Below are 17807 nucleotides of genomic sequence, written 5' to 3' on the forward strand. Positions count from 1 at the left end.
TGACCTTGGGGAACAGATAAAAGTCACGTGGTGCCAGGTGAGGCAAATAAGGTAGATGGTCTAACACTGGGATGTTATACTTGGCTGAAAACATCTTGACAACCAATGCAGCATGAGCTGGTGTGTTGTCCTGATGAAGAACCCATGAATTTTTCTACAATTCAAGTTGTTTTTTTCTTATTTTTTCACAGAGTTGAGCAAGGACCCCAAGGTAGTAATGTTGATTAATAGTTTGACCTTCAACAACTCAGTGAAGGTACATAATCCCATGAATATAAAAAAAAAATTGAATATATAAAAAAATATACAATCATCGTCGCTTAGAATTTTGATTTGCTCATTCGAGCTTTTTTAGCTCTCTGTAAAGTTGAGGCCTTCCAATGCATGGATTAATGCTTAGTTTCTGGACCATAAGTGAAAAGCCATGATTCATCACTTGTTAGCACTCTTTCCAAGAAGTTTGGGTCATTTTCAATGGCATTCAAAGTCAGAACAAACATTTTCACGAGCTTCTTTTTGTTCAACTGTGAGAATTTTAGGCACCATTTTCATGCACACTCTTTGCATGTTAAAATTGTTATATAAAATTTACCTTACACATTCTTTGTCAATTCCTACAGTTTCAGCAATCACACGTTAACCGATGGTCAGATTACCAATTTTTTCAATATTTTTATCCATTTTTGATGTGGACGGGCGACCCGGGTGAACATCATCATCAACATCTTCTTGGTTATCTTGGAATTGCTTTAGGTTGATTGGTTTTTGAGCTTAAACCAATCAAAAACCCGCACACGTGATAAACATTCATTGCCATATACTTTTTTTTTTAATAAAAGATAAGTTTCAGTGGCGGTTTTACCAAGTTTCATATGAAATTTCATGACAGTTCTTTGCTCTAATAAAACACTTATCATTTTTTCGGCAAAACAGAAAACAGATGTTATTCAAACGAAGGCCACGGCCAGAGTAATATGTCTACAGAAACTGAAGTGGCAACAATTGAAACTGAAAGCTGTCGGTCGTATGAATTTGGCATATACACAGTTCTTCTATAGCAGTATTAGTCTTGTTATTTAATAACTACACGTCATATTATTTATTTTTTTTTTGTAACATGAATTTTAAGATGGATTAATGATATTTAATGTGGTCTTACACTAATCTTCAAACTTAAATTTCATCCAGATAAAAAATATTTTCTCCCATTTTTCTAAACTCTTTAATTTGTTTCAAATATTTCCTTCCCCAGATATTTATTTCAACTTATCAGTGTAAAATTATTTCTATTTTTTCCTGCAAACCCATTGATAAAATATGTTTATGTAAACTAGCCTGACTGATTTTTGGTAAATTCAGTTCACTTTTAACATCTGAAAGTACCTTATTGAGTATGGGCAATTCATTTATAAGAAAGAAAATGTGGACTTTGGGTCCAACAGAATTTTTACTGAAATTGTAAAACTGACATAGAAGGGGTTGGAACATTTTCTTTTCTCTTTTGACATGTACACTACCCCATATTTTTTCTTCTCGGCTCACAATCTCACAATACTTGAAATGGATACATCCGTGAATTCAGATTTAAATGCTTCTACTAGTTTAATTTCTAAAGTAGCGTATTTTTTGTGAAATTTATTGAAAACATTAAGAACTGTCTTTTCCACCATTTCCCAATATTTTACCTTTTCTGTGTTTAACTATACAACGAGAAGGACTTTCAGCTATAATTACTAAATTTCACCACACTTAAAAACATTTATAAACAAAACCTGTATTGGTAGTATTGTAATAAAGCAAATGAGTCATAAATTTCAGTATGATACTTATTTAAATCAAATCAATGAAAAAAACAACCTTGCTCAAAATAACTTCTATCAGAAGAAATTAACAACGCCATAGTTAAAATAACGATGAAGTTTCACATAAGAGCAAGTAATCATTTTTAAAATAGTATCAGAAATATTATAATTTAACTTTTATCGTAAATCTATAAATAGCTATAAAGTATTGCTGTTGTTTATATAGATAGCAATACAAATTGCAATTCAAATACTTGCACTAACATACAGAAGGAACATTTTTTATTCTATCCTCAAGTAACAAATAATATGAATATTGTAAAAGTAGAAATTTGAAATTAGTATAAATTTTTCAATAACAGTTCATTGTTTACATTGCTGTAGACCTAAAATATTTATAATTACAAAATAATAACTAACAATATGAAATTAATGACAGGCATAACTAATGATTAATGTTCTTATCTTGTGATAGCTATTTTTAAAAGTTATGTATAATTGTTGTCCATCCGGTGGATTGCACCAACTGGTTGAAGGTGTGTGTTGCGCATTTATATACACCACACACATGCAGATTGTGTACTTCAGGCCTCAATGTAGATAGAAAATAAACAAATAATCATAATACTACTAAAGCATTTATGTGATTTTATTAATAACTCGGGAAAATTAATTAACATTTTGAATGTGAAGCAAGACTTATAGCACAGTGGTGCTATATTACCTTACTAAACTCCAAGTTTTAACTCGCAACTGTTCTAAAAAGAAAATATATTCAGACTTCATACATCGTACATTTTATTAAAAAGTAAATATACTTAGTGATAGATTTTGTTTACAAAATTTAGATTTTTTTTTTCTCATTATCAGATGGTGCCTTTTATAGACACCATGTGGTCTCGTACGCCATAGTAATGTGGGACTACCCACTAAAACTCTTTCCCCTCTACAACATGGGATGCTGGACCCACCTTATGGTAATATCACAGCATCCACAGCATCTTGTCTACATCCACAGCTTCATGGCTGGCCTCATGCCTCAAATTTTTCAGAATCCTGCGGATTTTTATTAACCTCTTTTCAAGGGAGATACAGAGGTAGTAATTCACTCCTGGACATCTTCCGCCAACTTTGTTCGGATATTTATAACCAACATCATGGACACTGTGAGCCAGGATCATCGTTCAGTCTGTGTAGCATAGTCAATGATGTTCTCTGGGGTAAGCGCACCGAATTCTCTCTTACATGCTTCCCAATGCTGCAGGAACCGATTGCACATGAATACCATGTGTTCTGCGGTATACTCCTCCACCCCTGCAATAATTTCATTCCACATCTCAATTTCCATGCGCATATGTATGCCTTGAAATATCCATGATCGGTAAGGAAGTTTTTTAGCCTCTGGGACCATTTTTAGGTATTGCTTCAGAGGATGAGATGAAATTACAATTTTTTGGTGTGAAAATGCCATGCCTGAATGGGATTTAAACCTGGGACCCCTGGATGAAAGGCTGAGATGCTACTACTTGCACCATGGTGACCAGTAAGAAACTGGGCCAACTCCTTCATGTTTTCAGACAGTCATCTCTGGAGATCTGGGATTAGTCTATAGCTCCATCTGTCATTCATTCACTGATCCCATCTTTCTTGCCATATGTGGACAAGCAATGCCTTGGTACCCACCTCACCCACTCTCCTGTACATCTCCTCCTTTTTCCGGATGTGGAGATCCAGGGGCGCAAGTCTGGCCACTATACCGGCAGCATCAGCCTGAGATGGTCCTGCACCCACAGCATACCCTAAGAGAGACATCCCTGTGCAGCTGATTAAGAATTGCACAGGCCCTCCTCCTCTCCAGCGTGATGGACCAGACTGGTGCTCCATACAATACTTTTAAGAACATTACCTGAGACAAGATCCTCCACTTCGATGTGCAGAGACCGCTGATGTTCGTCATTATCCAACCGAAGCGGCAGCTGTTTTCTCAGTTTTAACTAACACTATTAAGTGCCTCTGAAACATGACATTCTTGTCTATCCACACCCTGAAGTATTTCACTACAGGAATAGGGTGGACTACCTGACCCCCATAAGAGAAGATACCTTCTTTGTGACAATTTTGGTCACCACACCACATCTGCATTCCTAATCCTGATGGGCTTTACCAGAAGTCATCTTTTAGATCCTCTAAACCAGTGAACACATCACAGTCATCAGTTTGGTCTCTTTCAGGATGTCACTGATGCAAATATCTCGACAGACATTTCCATCAGTGTATTTACACAACTTAGTGTAACACCTTTTTTATGGCCTCTTCCAACCACGACCACCAACCATATCTTACAATCCTCAACTATCAAAGTAATTGATTCACCAAGCATGATCTCCATGCCTTCCTCAAAAACTGAAGGTTTCATATAAAACTCTCTAACTTTAATTAGAGTACATGCTGAGATCTATTACTTGATCGAGTCAAAATCTTCTTGATTAACTCAAAAATCAAGAAACAAATACACAAATTTAATAAGCTTCTAATGAAAACATACCCTATCTATTTTATCCTTCCCTTTCTCCAATTTTCTTCCACCAGAACTACGGGGGATAGAGTGTTCGCAGCATCCACAAGCAACAGAAAGCCCTTCTGCCAACTCCTCCAAATCCATAACTTCCAAAATCCGGTTCAAGACACAATGTCTGGCTGATAATATATTGAAAAATTTTTGCCAGTCTGCCCTCCTGTACAGGAAACGCCCCTGCTGAATGGGAACATTACACTGGTATACCTCGCTGTGGACATTCACTATCTGAAACTCAAACAGTGATCACTGGAATGGTCAGCTACTGTCCATCAACAAACAGTGCCGGGAATATTCTCTCCAACTGTCACATCTATTTTATGCCAGAAAACAACCTTCTACCCCCTGTCATTCCTGCGAAGGTTGGCAACTCACCCAAATCAATAAACCTTGAGACCATGTTGTACAATGAAACTCCACCATCAGCTCCCTTTCTCAACCGTCAAAGTATTGTGCCACCACAAAGATTTTGCATTAATGTCTGCACTGATCAGAATAGGGCAGCCACCAACAAACCGGACAATCCTGTTCCATTTCTCTAAAATGATGCTCAACAGGGTCCCTATATTGAAAATACAAACTTACAACATAAAGTTGCATGTCCCCAATTACCAGCTTCACAACAACATGGTGAAAATTAGAGAGCTGCTGAACAAAAACACAATCCAGATGTTTCTTGCACACATACTAGCAGGACAACACAGAAATTTCTGCCACCCTCTAAAACCAGGTAGATCATACACTACAACATAAAGATGATCCTGCAAAAGAATCTCATCCAAATTCCTAATATCTACATCCTCACCTAATTCAATCTGTGCAATGTAAGCACTCTGAGCATTCAGCTGCCCAAAATTAACCATATAACGAACTGAAGTACATCTCGACAGCTCTCAAATAAGACCCACAATCCTACCATCCACAGAGTACTTATGCTCTTAGCGCAGCTTCTTATATTTGACACAAATCGATGTCTTGTTCTTCTTGGGACAATCCTCTCGCTTGTGCCCTTCCTCTCCACAATGAGCAGATAGTGACAGAAACTGGCAGAACTTCGCCCTGTGGCCATAACGACATTACTTATATCAACCCTGGACATTTATATATTTCTTCACCCTACAAGACGAGAAGTTCACAACCTGCCTCCAGAAACAAACTTCTGTAGAAGGCCAGGTCCCTTCTCCAACACTGCATGGTAACACTCTGCCTCATGTTACCTGTCTTAAACAGGAACCAACATACACCCTGAAAAGTCACCTCATCCAAATAGGTATTTTGCTTTCTGACCAAAGTCATAAACTCATCGTCAGAGAGACGACAATCCATGTCATAGACAATAACTCTTGGTTGCCATTTACGTTTAGAATCGACCCATTCCTCTACTTTTTCAGCCTTTAAATACTCTTGAGATAACCTAAAACAGTGTCTTTGTTATCAGTGATGACAGCCAATCTCCTCTGAGTCTCCCATATATTTCTTATCTTCAGGCTGGACCTCTTATGAAGAACAACCTGCAAATCGTTTCTTATTTCTTGGCCGTTTTTGCCAAATCCTTCGGCTTATTCAGTAAGATAGTCTCTGGCTGCCTCATGCTAATCCTTCAAAAACTCTGCGTATTTTTCCATTGAGTGTCCAGAGGTCTAGAAATTCCAGTAGGAACTGTTACTATTTCCTTTACTCCAATTGACTTAGAAGGTAGTCCCTCAAAACCCTGAGCCGTGGCAGAGAACATTACCTTAAATTCCATTACCTTAGAAATAAGCCTATTCCTAACCAGAGCCAAAGCTCTTTGCGGGTTCAGCAAGATATAGCAACTAAACAACAGTGCTGTCAAAGTCTCTAACTAGGTATACCTGGGCTGCTGCCGTAGCGAATTACTGGCAAGGCACCAGAGACTTCGGTAATGGCGGTGCTGCTGTCAGCATCACAGACTTATTGCCTCTCAATGACCAGTACTATAGTTGGATCACTGCATGGCCTAAAGGCAGCTTTTCACATCTTGCGATCTGTGAGACCAAGTCGTAGACCTCCCAGCTCCTCCTGTTTGAATTGCTTTGGAGGACTTTCATTTCCTATTTTTATGGCATTATTTATTACCAGTCCTGTGGCTGGTATCTTTGCAGGGTGGGTGCGCACTTCGTGCTTCTTTGCACTCAGACCTTGCCATAGTTGAAACAAAGCGTCAAGCAGTCAGAGCCTTTGCACTTAGAGGCAAGGTGGCCTGTATCCTAGCATCTGAAGCACTTTGATTCTTCCTCCCATCTGGTGACACTGAGACTTTGCCCTCAAGGTCTCGCAAGACACCCTCTTTCACATTTCAGGTCGTGGTCTCATCATCTCCTTCACGTGGATGAAGGATTTATTATCGGTGTTCCCTCTGAAGGTTACATCAGCTCCAGCAATCTTTTTCTTTAAGGTCTTGTGAAATGACTTGGCAGCATGTTGTCTGTGCTTTTGCTGGTCTTGCACAATGTGCACTTTTTTATTTTTTTCCTGTTTAGCCTTTGGAACCACCGTATGGTATTACTTCAGAGGAAGTAATAAAAAGTAACATAAAGCCTGACTTGTCGAATAGAACTTTGAGACCCAGCATAATCATATCTGACGTGTCCATGATTTTGGAAAGCTGCTTCTGCACCTCCCTGATGGCCAGTTCCTCACCCCATTGGAGTGAGGCCCCTTGTAGTGTGACCTCTACTGCATCAGCCGCAAGGAATCCAGTGGCAGGTCTGTCCACAAGAGCCTGACATTTTAATTTATAAAACAAATATTTCATAAAACATTTTCATTACACTGACATTTTCATAAAACAAATATTTTGATTTTTTTTTTTACATAGAGAATATGAAGTGGTTTATAGATTGTTCAAGTTAAATTAAAAGGAAATTGTGATGAAGATACAAAAATTCAGCATTAATTTTGAAGAATATCCAATTAAGTTCAACAAAAAGAAAGATTGTGTTTATGGAGATTGAAGAAAAAAGTTAGTATAAGAACTGAAAATAAGAAAATTCCTGATCCCAGTATCCCAAGCTATTGATTTGACAAGGATATTGAGAGGTTATGCACATTTAAAATTCTTATAGAAATATAATCTATTCAAACTAGTATCTTATTTACAAAATAAGTAAATTGTATGTCATCAATAATAATTCTAATTCTCCTATGAAATTTATAAAAATTAATGAAAATAAATACAAAAGTAAGAAGTGATTATGGCAGTGAGATTACAATTAAAAAATTGATAATAATAAACACTATAGGATTGATTATTTACTTATATTATATTACAAAAAGTAGGTTATAATTTTAACGATAAATAATGAACTTATCTCCTGTTCACAGTGAAACCACAAAACAGCAACTCGCACTAAATCTCCAAACAGAACCCTGTTGCACTTTAATCGCAAGACGGAGTACACTCATTACACGCTCTTCATAAGTACACTCTGACTGTTACTGTGTACCTCTAGTCCTTAGCACTATTTATAATCCCAGGCCTAGTGGTTTTCCTTAGTAAAAGCAGGGTGATTCGTCCTCTTTATCATTCAAGTATAATGGTTTCAAAACACACTCATTACTCAGACTATAATTTTGTTTTTCCAGAATTCTTTTTATTACTAATTTTTCACTATTTATTACTAATTCTTCCATCACTCTTCTTTGTTATTGTTTATACATTTTTCTCAGTTTGCATTTAATTGTTTACATTTTTTCTCAGTTTCTTTTCTTGTCGATTCCATTTCCGACATGTCATGTCAGGGTATTGATATTAATTAGTCAAAAATTTCAGTAACTTTTGTTTACTTGATAATTATTTTTTATTATAAGCACTTTTGTAGTACATATTGTTTCATCTGGTGAATAAAAAAAATAAGTTTAATTGATTAAAATTTTAATTTGTGGCTGAGGAAAGACTAGACAGCCATTTGAGAAGTAGAAAGACTTCTGCTTATCAATTTGGAAATAACTAATTGATTAAACGTCGTTTTATTTACCTGATGAAGCATTAGATATTTTGAAAGTGCTGTGGATAAAAAGAAGAAAACTGTTCAAATAAAAAAAAGGTAAATGAACCATTTTATGAATAAATTATGTCTTTTTCATAATTATTTTTCTATTAATTTATTTTGAATATTTATTTTTTGCTTAGATTACTTGAAAGAGTTTATAGAATATTAGTTCAACAAAAACAAAATACTTTTAATATTTACTTGGTTTTTTCTTGTATGTTATAGGTGTTACAAACAAACAAGTATCTTGTTCTTGCTGTTGTAAATGAAAATAAATTGCAAGAAGTACCTATTGAAATGATAGAGTAAGTACTATACTTATATTTTTTTCTTAAGTTTTTATTATTGTTAAATTTATTATTATGGTTCTCAGTTTGAATCCTAATTAGGCTTGGAATTTTTCATATTCTACAAAATTCTAGAAATACAGAACACAATGAAAGAACATCTGAGCTTACTGTTCAGAGATAATATCTATCTGGCATGTGTAATATCTGTATAAATATAGACATTAGTTAAAAATGTTTTTCAGTTCACTGAGAGTCTCATATAATATTAAAGAATAAAATTGTTTCCTAATTTTAAGCTTATTTATTTAGTCACAATTGCAAGCAGTTAACTGATTATAGCTACCCTCTCATCAACTTATTTTGATTTGAATGCATGTGTAAAATGATAAAAACATTTTGTAAACATTATGGGCTGTGCTTTATAACTGATCTATTCCCATTCTACTTGTCTAATTTCAGGTGTTTTTAGATAGTGCATTTTTAGTATTTTGCTGCTTTCCAGGTAATAGCTATAATCAGTTTTTGGAACAAATAAAACATGTGTATAAAAAAATGGTGTGGTTATAGCTTTTGAACAAAGCTTTGTGGAGAGATGAACTATATATTAAATGAAAAAGAACACTCCAAGTTTCTTAGCTGTTCAGTAGATTTCAATGTGTGCTTCCTTAGTCGCCCTGCAGACATCAAGACAATATTAAATCTATTACCACATGGCAGAGAACATCTGGCAAGATAGAAGAAACAGCTTTAGTGATCCTTACTTTTAAACTGTCCAGATTTCAAACTGAATGGAATACACTTGTTTTTTTTTCATAACCCCAAAAATAGAAATCCATGGGCATAAGGTCTGGAGACCGTGGGGGGCCAGACAATCTACCCTTCTTGTTCGATTCATCGCTAGGAAATGTTTTGTTAAGAAAATCCTGCACAATTGCAGCAAACTGTGGAGGAGCTCTGTCTAACTGGAACTCTCTGATATTTGGGGTGCCACATACCCTTCTGACATATCCAAGAAGTTCCCCGTTATTGTTTTTTCAGCAAAAAAGAAAGGGTTAATAACTCGTCTCATCCAATAGTGCACAACACATTCACTGTCACGCCTGTGTACCTGTCCAGAAATATGAAACTATCCTAAAATTGTAACACCTGAATTTTGTATGCAGTGAAACATAACCACCATATTGTGAATAGTTGTTTTAGAAATGCTCATCTGTCTAGAACATTTCCATTTGGATTTCAAGTTACATGAGAAACTTGTTCGCATCATCAGACACTGATAGTCATCCTGAATGTGTTTGTTTCAGTAGGCTGCCTGTTTCTTTGAGTTGTTTGTCCCGTCGCCGAATGTCATTTTACGTGATTGTCATCATCGCCTAACACATGTAACTGACTTAAACATAGCAAGCACAACATCATTAAACATTCGTCTGCACTGCAAACATGACGACTAATGAACATGTGCTGCTGTGTGTACTGGAAACACAACGCGCATGCGCTAGCTTTTACACACATAAACTTGAAGTGTTTCTCTTTCATTTAACATACATTTCATCTTTCTATAATGCTTTTTTCTTAAGCTATAAACATTTAAAACCCCACTATTATTTTACAGACACGCTGTACAGGTTGTGTATTATATACATCAAATTTTTTTTTCATCTAATCCTGAATCACAAAATTGAAATTATAGCTGAAAAGAGATGCATATGATACTATATATAACTTCCCAAGTGTTGAGATTAGTTTTTCAAAGTAATACTCCAGGGACTTTGAGGTGTTGAGAAACTGTACTAAATAATGTATTGAATCATAATAGATTTATTTTGTGTTAATAAGATAAAATAAATTAACCTACTTAATATTTTTTATTGTTTTACGAGTAAATCTAACATTTGGAATTACATGATGTAGATATATTATTTTTACGCATATTTAATTTTTTTTATTACGTGCTTTTTAATTTAGTTTCTGGTTATATTTGTTTAGGTTTCGAGATATGATTAAATCCGTCATAATGAGAAATAGAGATAAATTCCACAGGTAATTATAATAATTTAACTAAAATACGAAGCATATGTTTTAAAAGTAGATTTTTATCTTTACTCATTTAATGATTAATTTTAATTTTTTAATTTTTAGAATCGATGTTCAATCAACCAAAATGTTCACTATTTTTTTCAGTAAGAAAGATTTATAGTATTAAATATTAATATGAGAGGTTCTTATGTAAATTAAAACTCCACTTTATATATTGGATTGAAACTGTTTTTTTATTGAAGCATGTGAGAAATTTCTTAGTATTTGATTCAGTATTAAATTTTAATTCTAGTTATTGTAAATCTTTAACTAGAATTAAAATTTATTACTTTAAAAAATTTTTTTAAATTAAAATTTTTTGTTCAAGGTGGTATGTCAACTTGGCTATTTTCTATGTCGGGTTTTCTTTTGGCTGTGATGCATGTAAAGCAGCTGAGGTAACTAGATGTGTAGTTGCATTGCTGTACTTAACCAAATATTCTTACTGTGTATTCATGTGATAGTGCAGCATGTAATTGGGCTTGGAATGTTTATTTAGAGTAGTATATATGGCTTGTTGAATGAAGAAGCAACCACATCATCACTCTCTTTTTCTCTAGCGAAAATTTTTGTTATTCAGTTTGATATGCGATGTCTCATATCAGATTGCATTCAACTTATATATACCTCTTGCAGACAGGCAGATTGAGAAAAATCATAAAATTTTCCTAATTATGTAATCATTCAGTGAATGATTAGAGACTGTTATTAATTTGAAATTAGAAGGATCAGTTAAATAAGACCGTACTTTTGTTGTTAATATTTATTAGTACAGAATAAAAATTCAAAATACAGTTTTTTCATGTATCCCCTAAGATCTATATAATTTTTCCGTGTTGGCAGCTTATGAATCCCTTCTTCATATAACATTAAAGAACATGTGGCAATTTTTGCATGAACTCCTCTACTTCATTTTCACTTTGGAATCGATGTTCTTCCTGTGCCTTCTTCAATGGCCCAAACAAAAAGAAATTGCTGAGAAGTAAATTTGGACTGTATGAGATATATTGTAAGGTTTCCTTATAAATTTCAGGGTGCAGTTTATGCCAAGTTCTAAATGTTGTGTGAGGTATTGTCATAGAGAATCGCATCGGTGATTAGGTGACAGAGCCTTTTGTTGCTGTAGGTGGCTTTCACTTTGTCCAAAAGCTGTGAATACAGCTTTTGGACAAAGTGAAAGCTACAAAGCTGTGAATACAGCTTTTGGACATGCATCACAGCAAAAAGAAAACCCGACATAGAAAATAGCCAAGTTGATATACCACCTTGAACAATAAAGCTTTTGTTGGCAGTATTCACAGCATTTTATTTTTTAAAGCTGGCAATAAAATGCAGCATTTTATGATGTCCATGGAGAAAATCCAAAAGTAATACTTCTTTTATTGTAAATAAGTCTAGTAAAGATAAATGTTTACTTACCTACAATATCAACACTATATTGGTCTGGTCACTATTAATATCGTGGACATGTTGCAGTTGATGGAATAACCAAACTTTTTTCACATGCGAGGGTAAATTGAATGTGCATTAGTAAATTTGTAGACATATCTCTTGCATTTGGGATTATTTAAAAAATACATTTTACTTATTTCTTTTTACGGGTATCCTTCATCAAGAGAATCTTATAACACATTACTTCTTACAAATCTATGTATGAATAAGTTCTATTAATTTATTTTATAATGGAGAAAACAGCCATAAGCACTCAGGCTTTATAAGCTCAATCTGCTCACATTTTAAGGGTATAAGTGCTTTTGTGTGCATAAATCATACTGTCATAAAATTCATCAAGGTGAAGCTATAAAGAAAGATATCACTGTTCTGGCAACTGTTTGTCAAACTATATAATTTTGGATTGAATTGGATTTTAAGATTACCACTATTTTCTTCACTTCTTTATATCTTTTGTTTGAGAATACTTTGACCCTTTCTTTCTTTGCCAGCCAGTGAGGCAGGTTATTTTGTATGTGGTACATATTACTCTGGTTTATCCTTAAAATAATGTTGTTTTAAAGAAAAACTTTGTTTTTAAAGAAGTAATGCTTTTAATGTCTAATTGACTACGTTCTTATTGGGATTGCAGTTAGATATTCTAACACATTTTTTTATTTTTTAAACCCAAAAAATTTTGAGAGTTCGACAGATTTTTTCTAATATTTTTTTTAATTAATCCCTAGAATGAAACTAGTTTTTTTTTTAAATTTATTGTAGTATAAATAATTCAGATTTTTCAAGACTTAGTCAAAATTGTTTTATATCGCTAAGCACAATATAAAACAGAAATTTGGTAATCATGTTAAATACAATTATTCAGTATCAACAAGCTATTAATGTTCATCATTTTTTTTACAGATGGTTTCAGTTTGGATGGGTTGGTAGTCCTGAATTGGCAAATTCTATAGCGATGACAGAATTACCGCTGCCGTATTTGTTAGTTCTAAATTCCACAACGAATCATCACCATTTGCCTGATGATGAGCCACATAGATTAACCCCTGATGCTGTTCAGTTATTTTTAGAATCCATACTAAATCAGTCGGCTCCAGTAAGTTGTTGAATATTAATCTATTTTGTATAAATGAGTAATTTACTACTGTGTTTTAATCACAAATATCAAACCAAATTTATTAAATATAACAATTAAAAGAAATAGTTTGCCAATTTTGTGGTCATGTGAATGGTGCAGTTGTTTATCGCTTTTATTATCAGCAGTTTTATTGAATTAGGAAGATATTTAATTAGAATATGTTAATGCCCGTTACTCATGTATTTTTCAGAGTTGAACACTAGAATTTTCGTGGAGGGAATCTAATTTCTTCATAGATACTGGCTGTAGTTACAAACCATCGCTACTACTTGACCAGGTGAAGTGTTACCATATCTACACGTGTACAATCATTAATTGTCACATCATAACTAGCCAATACTAGACAGTTGAAAAATGACATTTTTTCTTTAAGACAATGGGTAGATCACATGAACAGCTGTATCATATTTTACAAGAATATTTACAATGTGTAAACTGTCTGCAAGATAAGTACTCATTCTCGTGAATAAGTAACAATTGGAGGATTGTATCTCACTTTCAGATTAAATAATTTTAAATGAAGTGCAGCAAAAAATGTGTATATGTCATTTAATATTTATAGGCATACAAGGAAGTCATGTGGTGTTCACATCAGATTTTGTATTACAAAATCATATTTTCATGTTTTTTGTTGTGTTTTGGATATACAATAATGGACATAAATCTAAGAAAACATTTGAAAACTTTTTTTTTCAGAGCATACCAGTTATGATACAAGGAAAGATAGCTTCTGAATGTGGTGCTGGACTAGAGACAGTGAATGCTATTTTAAAACAATTTAAAGAAATTGGTTCCTATATACCTCAAAGGAAATTAAAATCTGAGCATAAAAGACAAAATACTCCCAACACAATTTCAGTTATTAGTGATAAAAAGTAAACTTGATCCAAAATTATCTACTGTGAACTTAAATCGAGAATTAACAGCCAATGGAACAGATTTACTCATGACAACTGTCAGACGCTGACTTCTTGCAGCTGGATGGAAAGTTTGTTGGCCAGCTAAAAACCAGCTAGCTTTTAACCTCAACAATGTGCAAAAAAAGGTTCTTTTGGGCCAAAGCACATGTTAACAGTTCCAAAGAAAAAATGTTTATTTTGAGATGAGTTACATATTTATATTCAGGAGCAAAAAGGTTCCATGTATTAAAAATGCATCACTGGCTCATATCCAACAATCAGTTAAACATTCCCAGAAAATTTTTTTTGGTGTTGTTTCACATTTAAAGGCCCTTGTTTATTACTTGTAGCGGATGGAATGTTGAAAAGTAATGGATATTTCAATTTTCTAAAGGAAAGGGGTTGTGACACAACTTTAAAACAAATTCCTACAAGGCAACAGAGTGTCCCAAAAAAAAATTATGCCAGGCAATACTGCCAAAAAATTGGAAAGATAAAGATTTTTTGAAAAACAAAAATTAAAGTGTTCTCATGGCCAGACAATTTCCCAAACTTAAATCAAATTGAAACTTTTTAGGCAATTGTCAAAAAATGACTCTAAAAAATGAATAGTACCACAAAAATTGACTATTATGGGTATATTATTGACTCATGTTATATTATTGGTACGGTTTTAGGATGAAATAAAAAAAATGTGAGGTAAATTTGTTGAATTGATGCCAGATTGTGTATGTGAAGTGATTAAGAATAGAGGACATATTAATTATTAGATATTCACAAATTGTACAGGTATGGATGGTTTTTCTAAATAAAGTTAATTTTTATTAAATAACATCTGTGTTTGGATTAATTTGCATGCTACTGTATGAACTATTGATTACCTAATATGTTTTTGTTATATATTAAATAAATATGTATTTCTTGATTTAAATAAGAATTCTGACAAATACAATGTTAATGTTTTTCTACAATAAAGTTATTGCAATTATAAACCCACAAAAATGATTGTGCATTTTCTACTTTCCAATATTGGCTTGCTTGTGATATAAGGATTAATTTCAGAAGTCTACAGAAACCAGTTTTAATGGTTGTGTTTACCCTTCAGATCATTTTATTTTCAAAATGGTTCTCCCTTAGAAATTTTAAGTGTTTCAGACGTCATATGTGAGGAGTGAAATTCACTATTTAATGCAGGACAGGAATCCTTTATAAAGATTTTTGTGATTAAATGTAAAATTTATATCTAAATTTTTGTTTGATATTTTATTTATAAAGAGGTAATGATATTTATTTTTATTTTTTTTTAGTCATATGGTGGTAACACGATGTTAGTTCGTATGTATCGTTCATATTTTGAGGCTCGTTCATCATTAAGTGAAATGTGGAAAGGTAACCCAGTATTGACATCGGTTCTGTTCGGACTACCATTAGGATTCCTGAGTCTTATCTGTTATTCTATATGCTGTGCTGATATCATGGATGCTGATGAAGATGACGATGAAGAAGGTAAATTTTATTACTAACCAATCATTTTTTTTTTTTATACAGAATTTCACAGATACAGCAGAAGTAAAGTTCTGTAATTTTATAACTATTTAAGTAGCAGTTAGATTTTAAAAATTTCTTAAAGGTAATCTTTTAAAAAAAACACGAATGAAAATTTAAAAAAAAATTGTGTTTTTATAATATTGATGTACCAGCAGACCCAGCAATGCTTCGCTATTGCTATATTTGAGTATATATATATATATATATATATATAGATTAATTAACATTCATTAGAGAGAGAGAGAGAGAGAGAGAGAGAGGTGACAGCAAGATTACACATCATGCAACATTTTATGTATGTTGAGAATCATGCAACATTTATATATATTGAGATTATAAAAGACTCGGACAGGTAAGGAATGAAAAATGCATTACGTCAGTGAAATTACAGATAATATTAAAAATACTTTTATTTTTAAATTAACTAAATATTTTGTATTTCTGTTTTCAGATGAAACCCACGAGAAGAAGGAATAAAGTAATGGAATACAAATTTTGAGTTATTAAAAAAAGACATCGCTAAAAACAATTTCACAATATCTTCAATTCTGAACAGTACATTACATTCATTTCATATTTCCTGAAACGCGTATTGTAAATTATTTTTAAGTTTAAATACAATTGTAATAACTTTTATTAACGCTTCCATTCCATTAACTTGTACATTTGTATATATATCAGAATAAATTTTAGTTCTTGTTTTATGTCTATTTATTTATCTATCTGATGCAATACTGTTAATAAAATAATCTTAATGAATTATCTAAAACTTCATTTTTCTTAGAAATTTTTTTTTGTTCCTAAATTTAAGTAATGTAATATTACAACCAAAATTAGTAGAATAAGATCTTTATTTTAATTACAAATTTTACTCTATATATATTTCCACTTACTATGATGTAAAATATTTTTGGGTTAATGTAGGATCTCTGTGAACATAATCACAGAATTCAATATTGTAATAACTTTTATACTCTATATAGTATACTCTTGGATTGTAATTTTTTTATTTACAATCCAATTAATTATATATGGATCACCTTCAAAAAGCTGTTTTCCCACAGCAGTGTTAGAACTCAAAAATCAGAATATCCTTCAGATGGTCCAGTTTACATTTTTTTAAAGTCTGGATCAGGAAAAAGTTGCAGAGACCAAAGTCAGGTGAATAAGGTGGTTGAGGAACTACAGGAATGTTTTTCTTTGCCAAAAACTCATTAATTTGGTGCATTGTCATAATGCAGCATCCAGTTGTCTAATGGCTGGTTTCACGCGGGCAACTCTTTTCCACCAGTCTTACAAGAATTTCTCGGTAAACAAATTGATTTACAGTCTGTCCTGTAGGCAAAAACTCCTTATGGACAGTGCCATTACTATCAAAGAAACAAATTAGCGTGGTTTTGATTTGCTGATTTTTGCTTTTTTGGGATATGGTGAGTTTGAAGTATGCCACGCCACTCCTTGCTCTCTGACGTACTCCTTTTGTTTCTGGATTGTACTCAAATACCGAAAATTTATCATCAGTAATAACATTTTTTAGAAAATCAGGATCAGTTTCAATTTGCCCTAGAAGATCGCAGCACACTTCTGTATTTAACAGTGAGGTTTTTTGGAACCAATTTTGCACAAATCTTTTCCATTTGTTTGATAAAATTTGATGGATTGTGGTATGGTTCATATTCAATTGTTCTCCAGTTATTCTGATAGTTAATCATCTGTCGTACTGTATCGTCTCCAATTCGCTCAACATTGTCATCACTTTTTGACGCTACAGTTTTCCAGAGCGTGGATCATCTGCAATTGATTCTCGGCCATCTGAAAATGCTTTAAACCACCTAAAAACTTGGGCTTGTAACAGAGCGTCATCTCCAATCAATTTTGAAATAACACAAAACTTGATTACACAATGTTGCTCATAATTAGTATCACTCATTTTTGTAATGCACAACAAAAATTCTTTTCATGAAAAGTTTGTTTACGTCTCACGTGGCAACAATAGACTAAAAATATTAATACCTAA

General features: G+C 33.2%; 1 protein-coding gene across 1 annotated transcript in view; it reads left to right on the forward strand.

Annotated features, from left to right (window-relative positions):
• Positions 1 to 16494, forward strand: part of Tmx3 (Thioredoxin-related transmembrane protein 3) — a 96641-nt gene extending 80147 nt beyond the window's left edge. The window contains exons 9-13 of the mRNA XM_075368938.1: positions 8616 to 8695; positions 10667 to 10720; positions 13109 to 13301; positions 15550 to 15748; positions 16242 to 16494. Of these exons, the coding sequence (XP_075225053.1) occupies positions 8616 to 8695; positions 10667 to 10720; positions 13109 to 13301; positions 15550 to 15748; positions 16242 to 16267 (552 nt within the window). The 3' untranslated portion in view covers positions 16268 to 16494. The remainder of the gene's footprint in view (positions 1 to 8615; positions 8696 to 10666; positions 10721 to 13108; positions 13302 to 15549; positions 15749 to 16241) is intronic.
• The last annotated feature ends 1313 nt before the right edge of the window (positions 16495 to 17807 follow it).

This window comes from Lycorma delicatula, chromosome 6 (assembly GCF_047948215.1).
Source record: "Lycorma delicatula isolate Av1 chromosome 6, ASM4794821v1, whole genome shotgun sequence".
Classification (NCBI taxonomy): domain Eukaryota; kingdom Metazoa; phylum Arthropoda; class Insecta; order Hemiptera; family Fulgoridae; genus Lycorma; species Lycorma delicatula.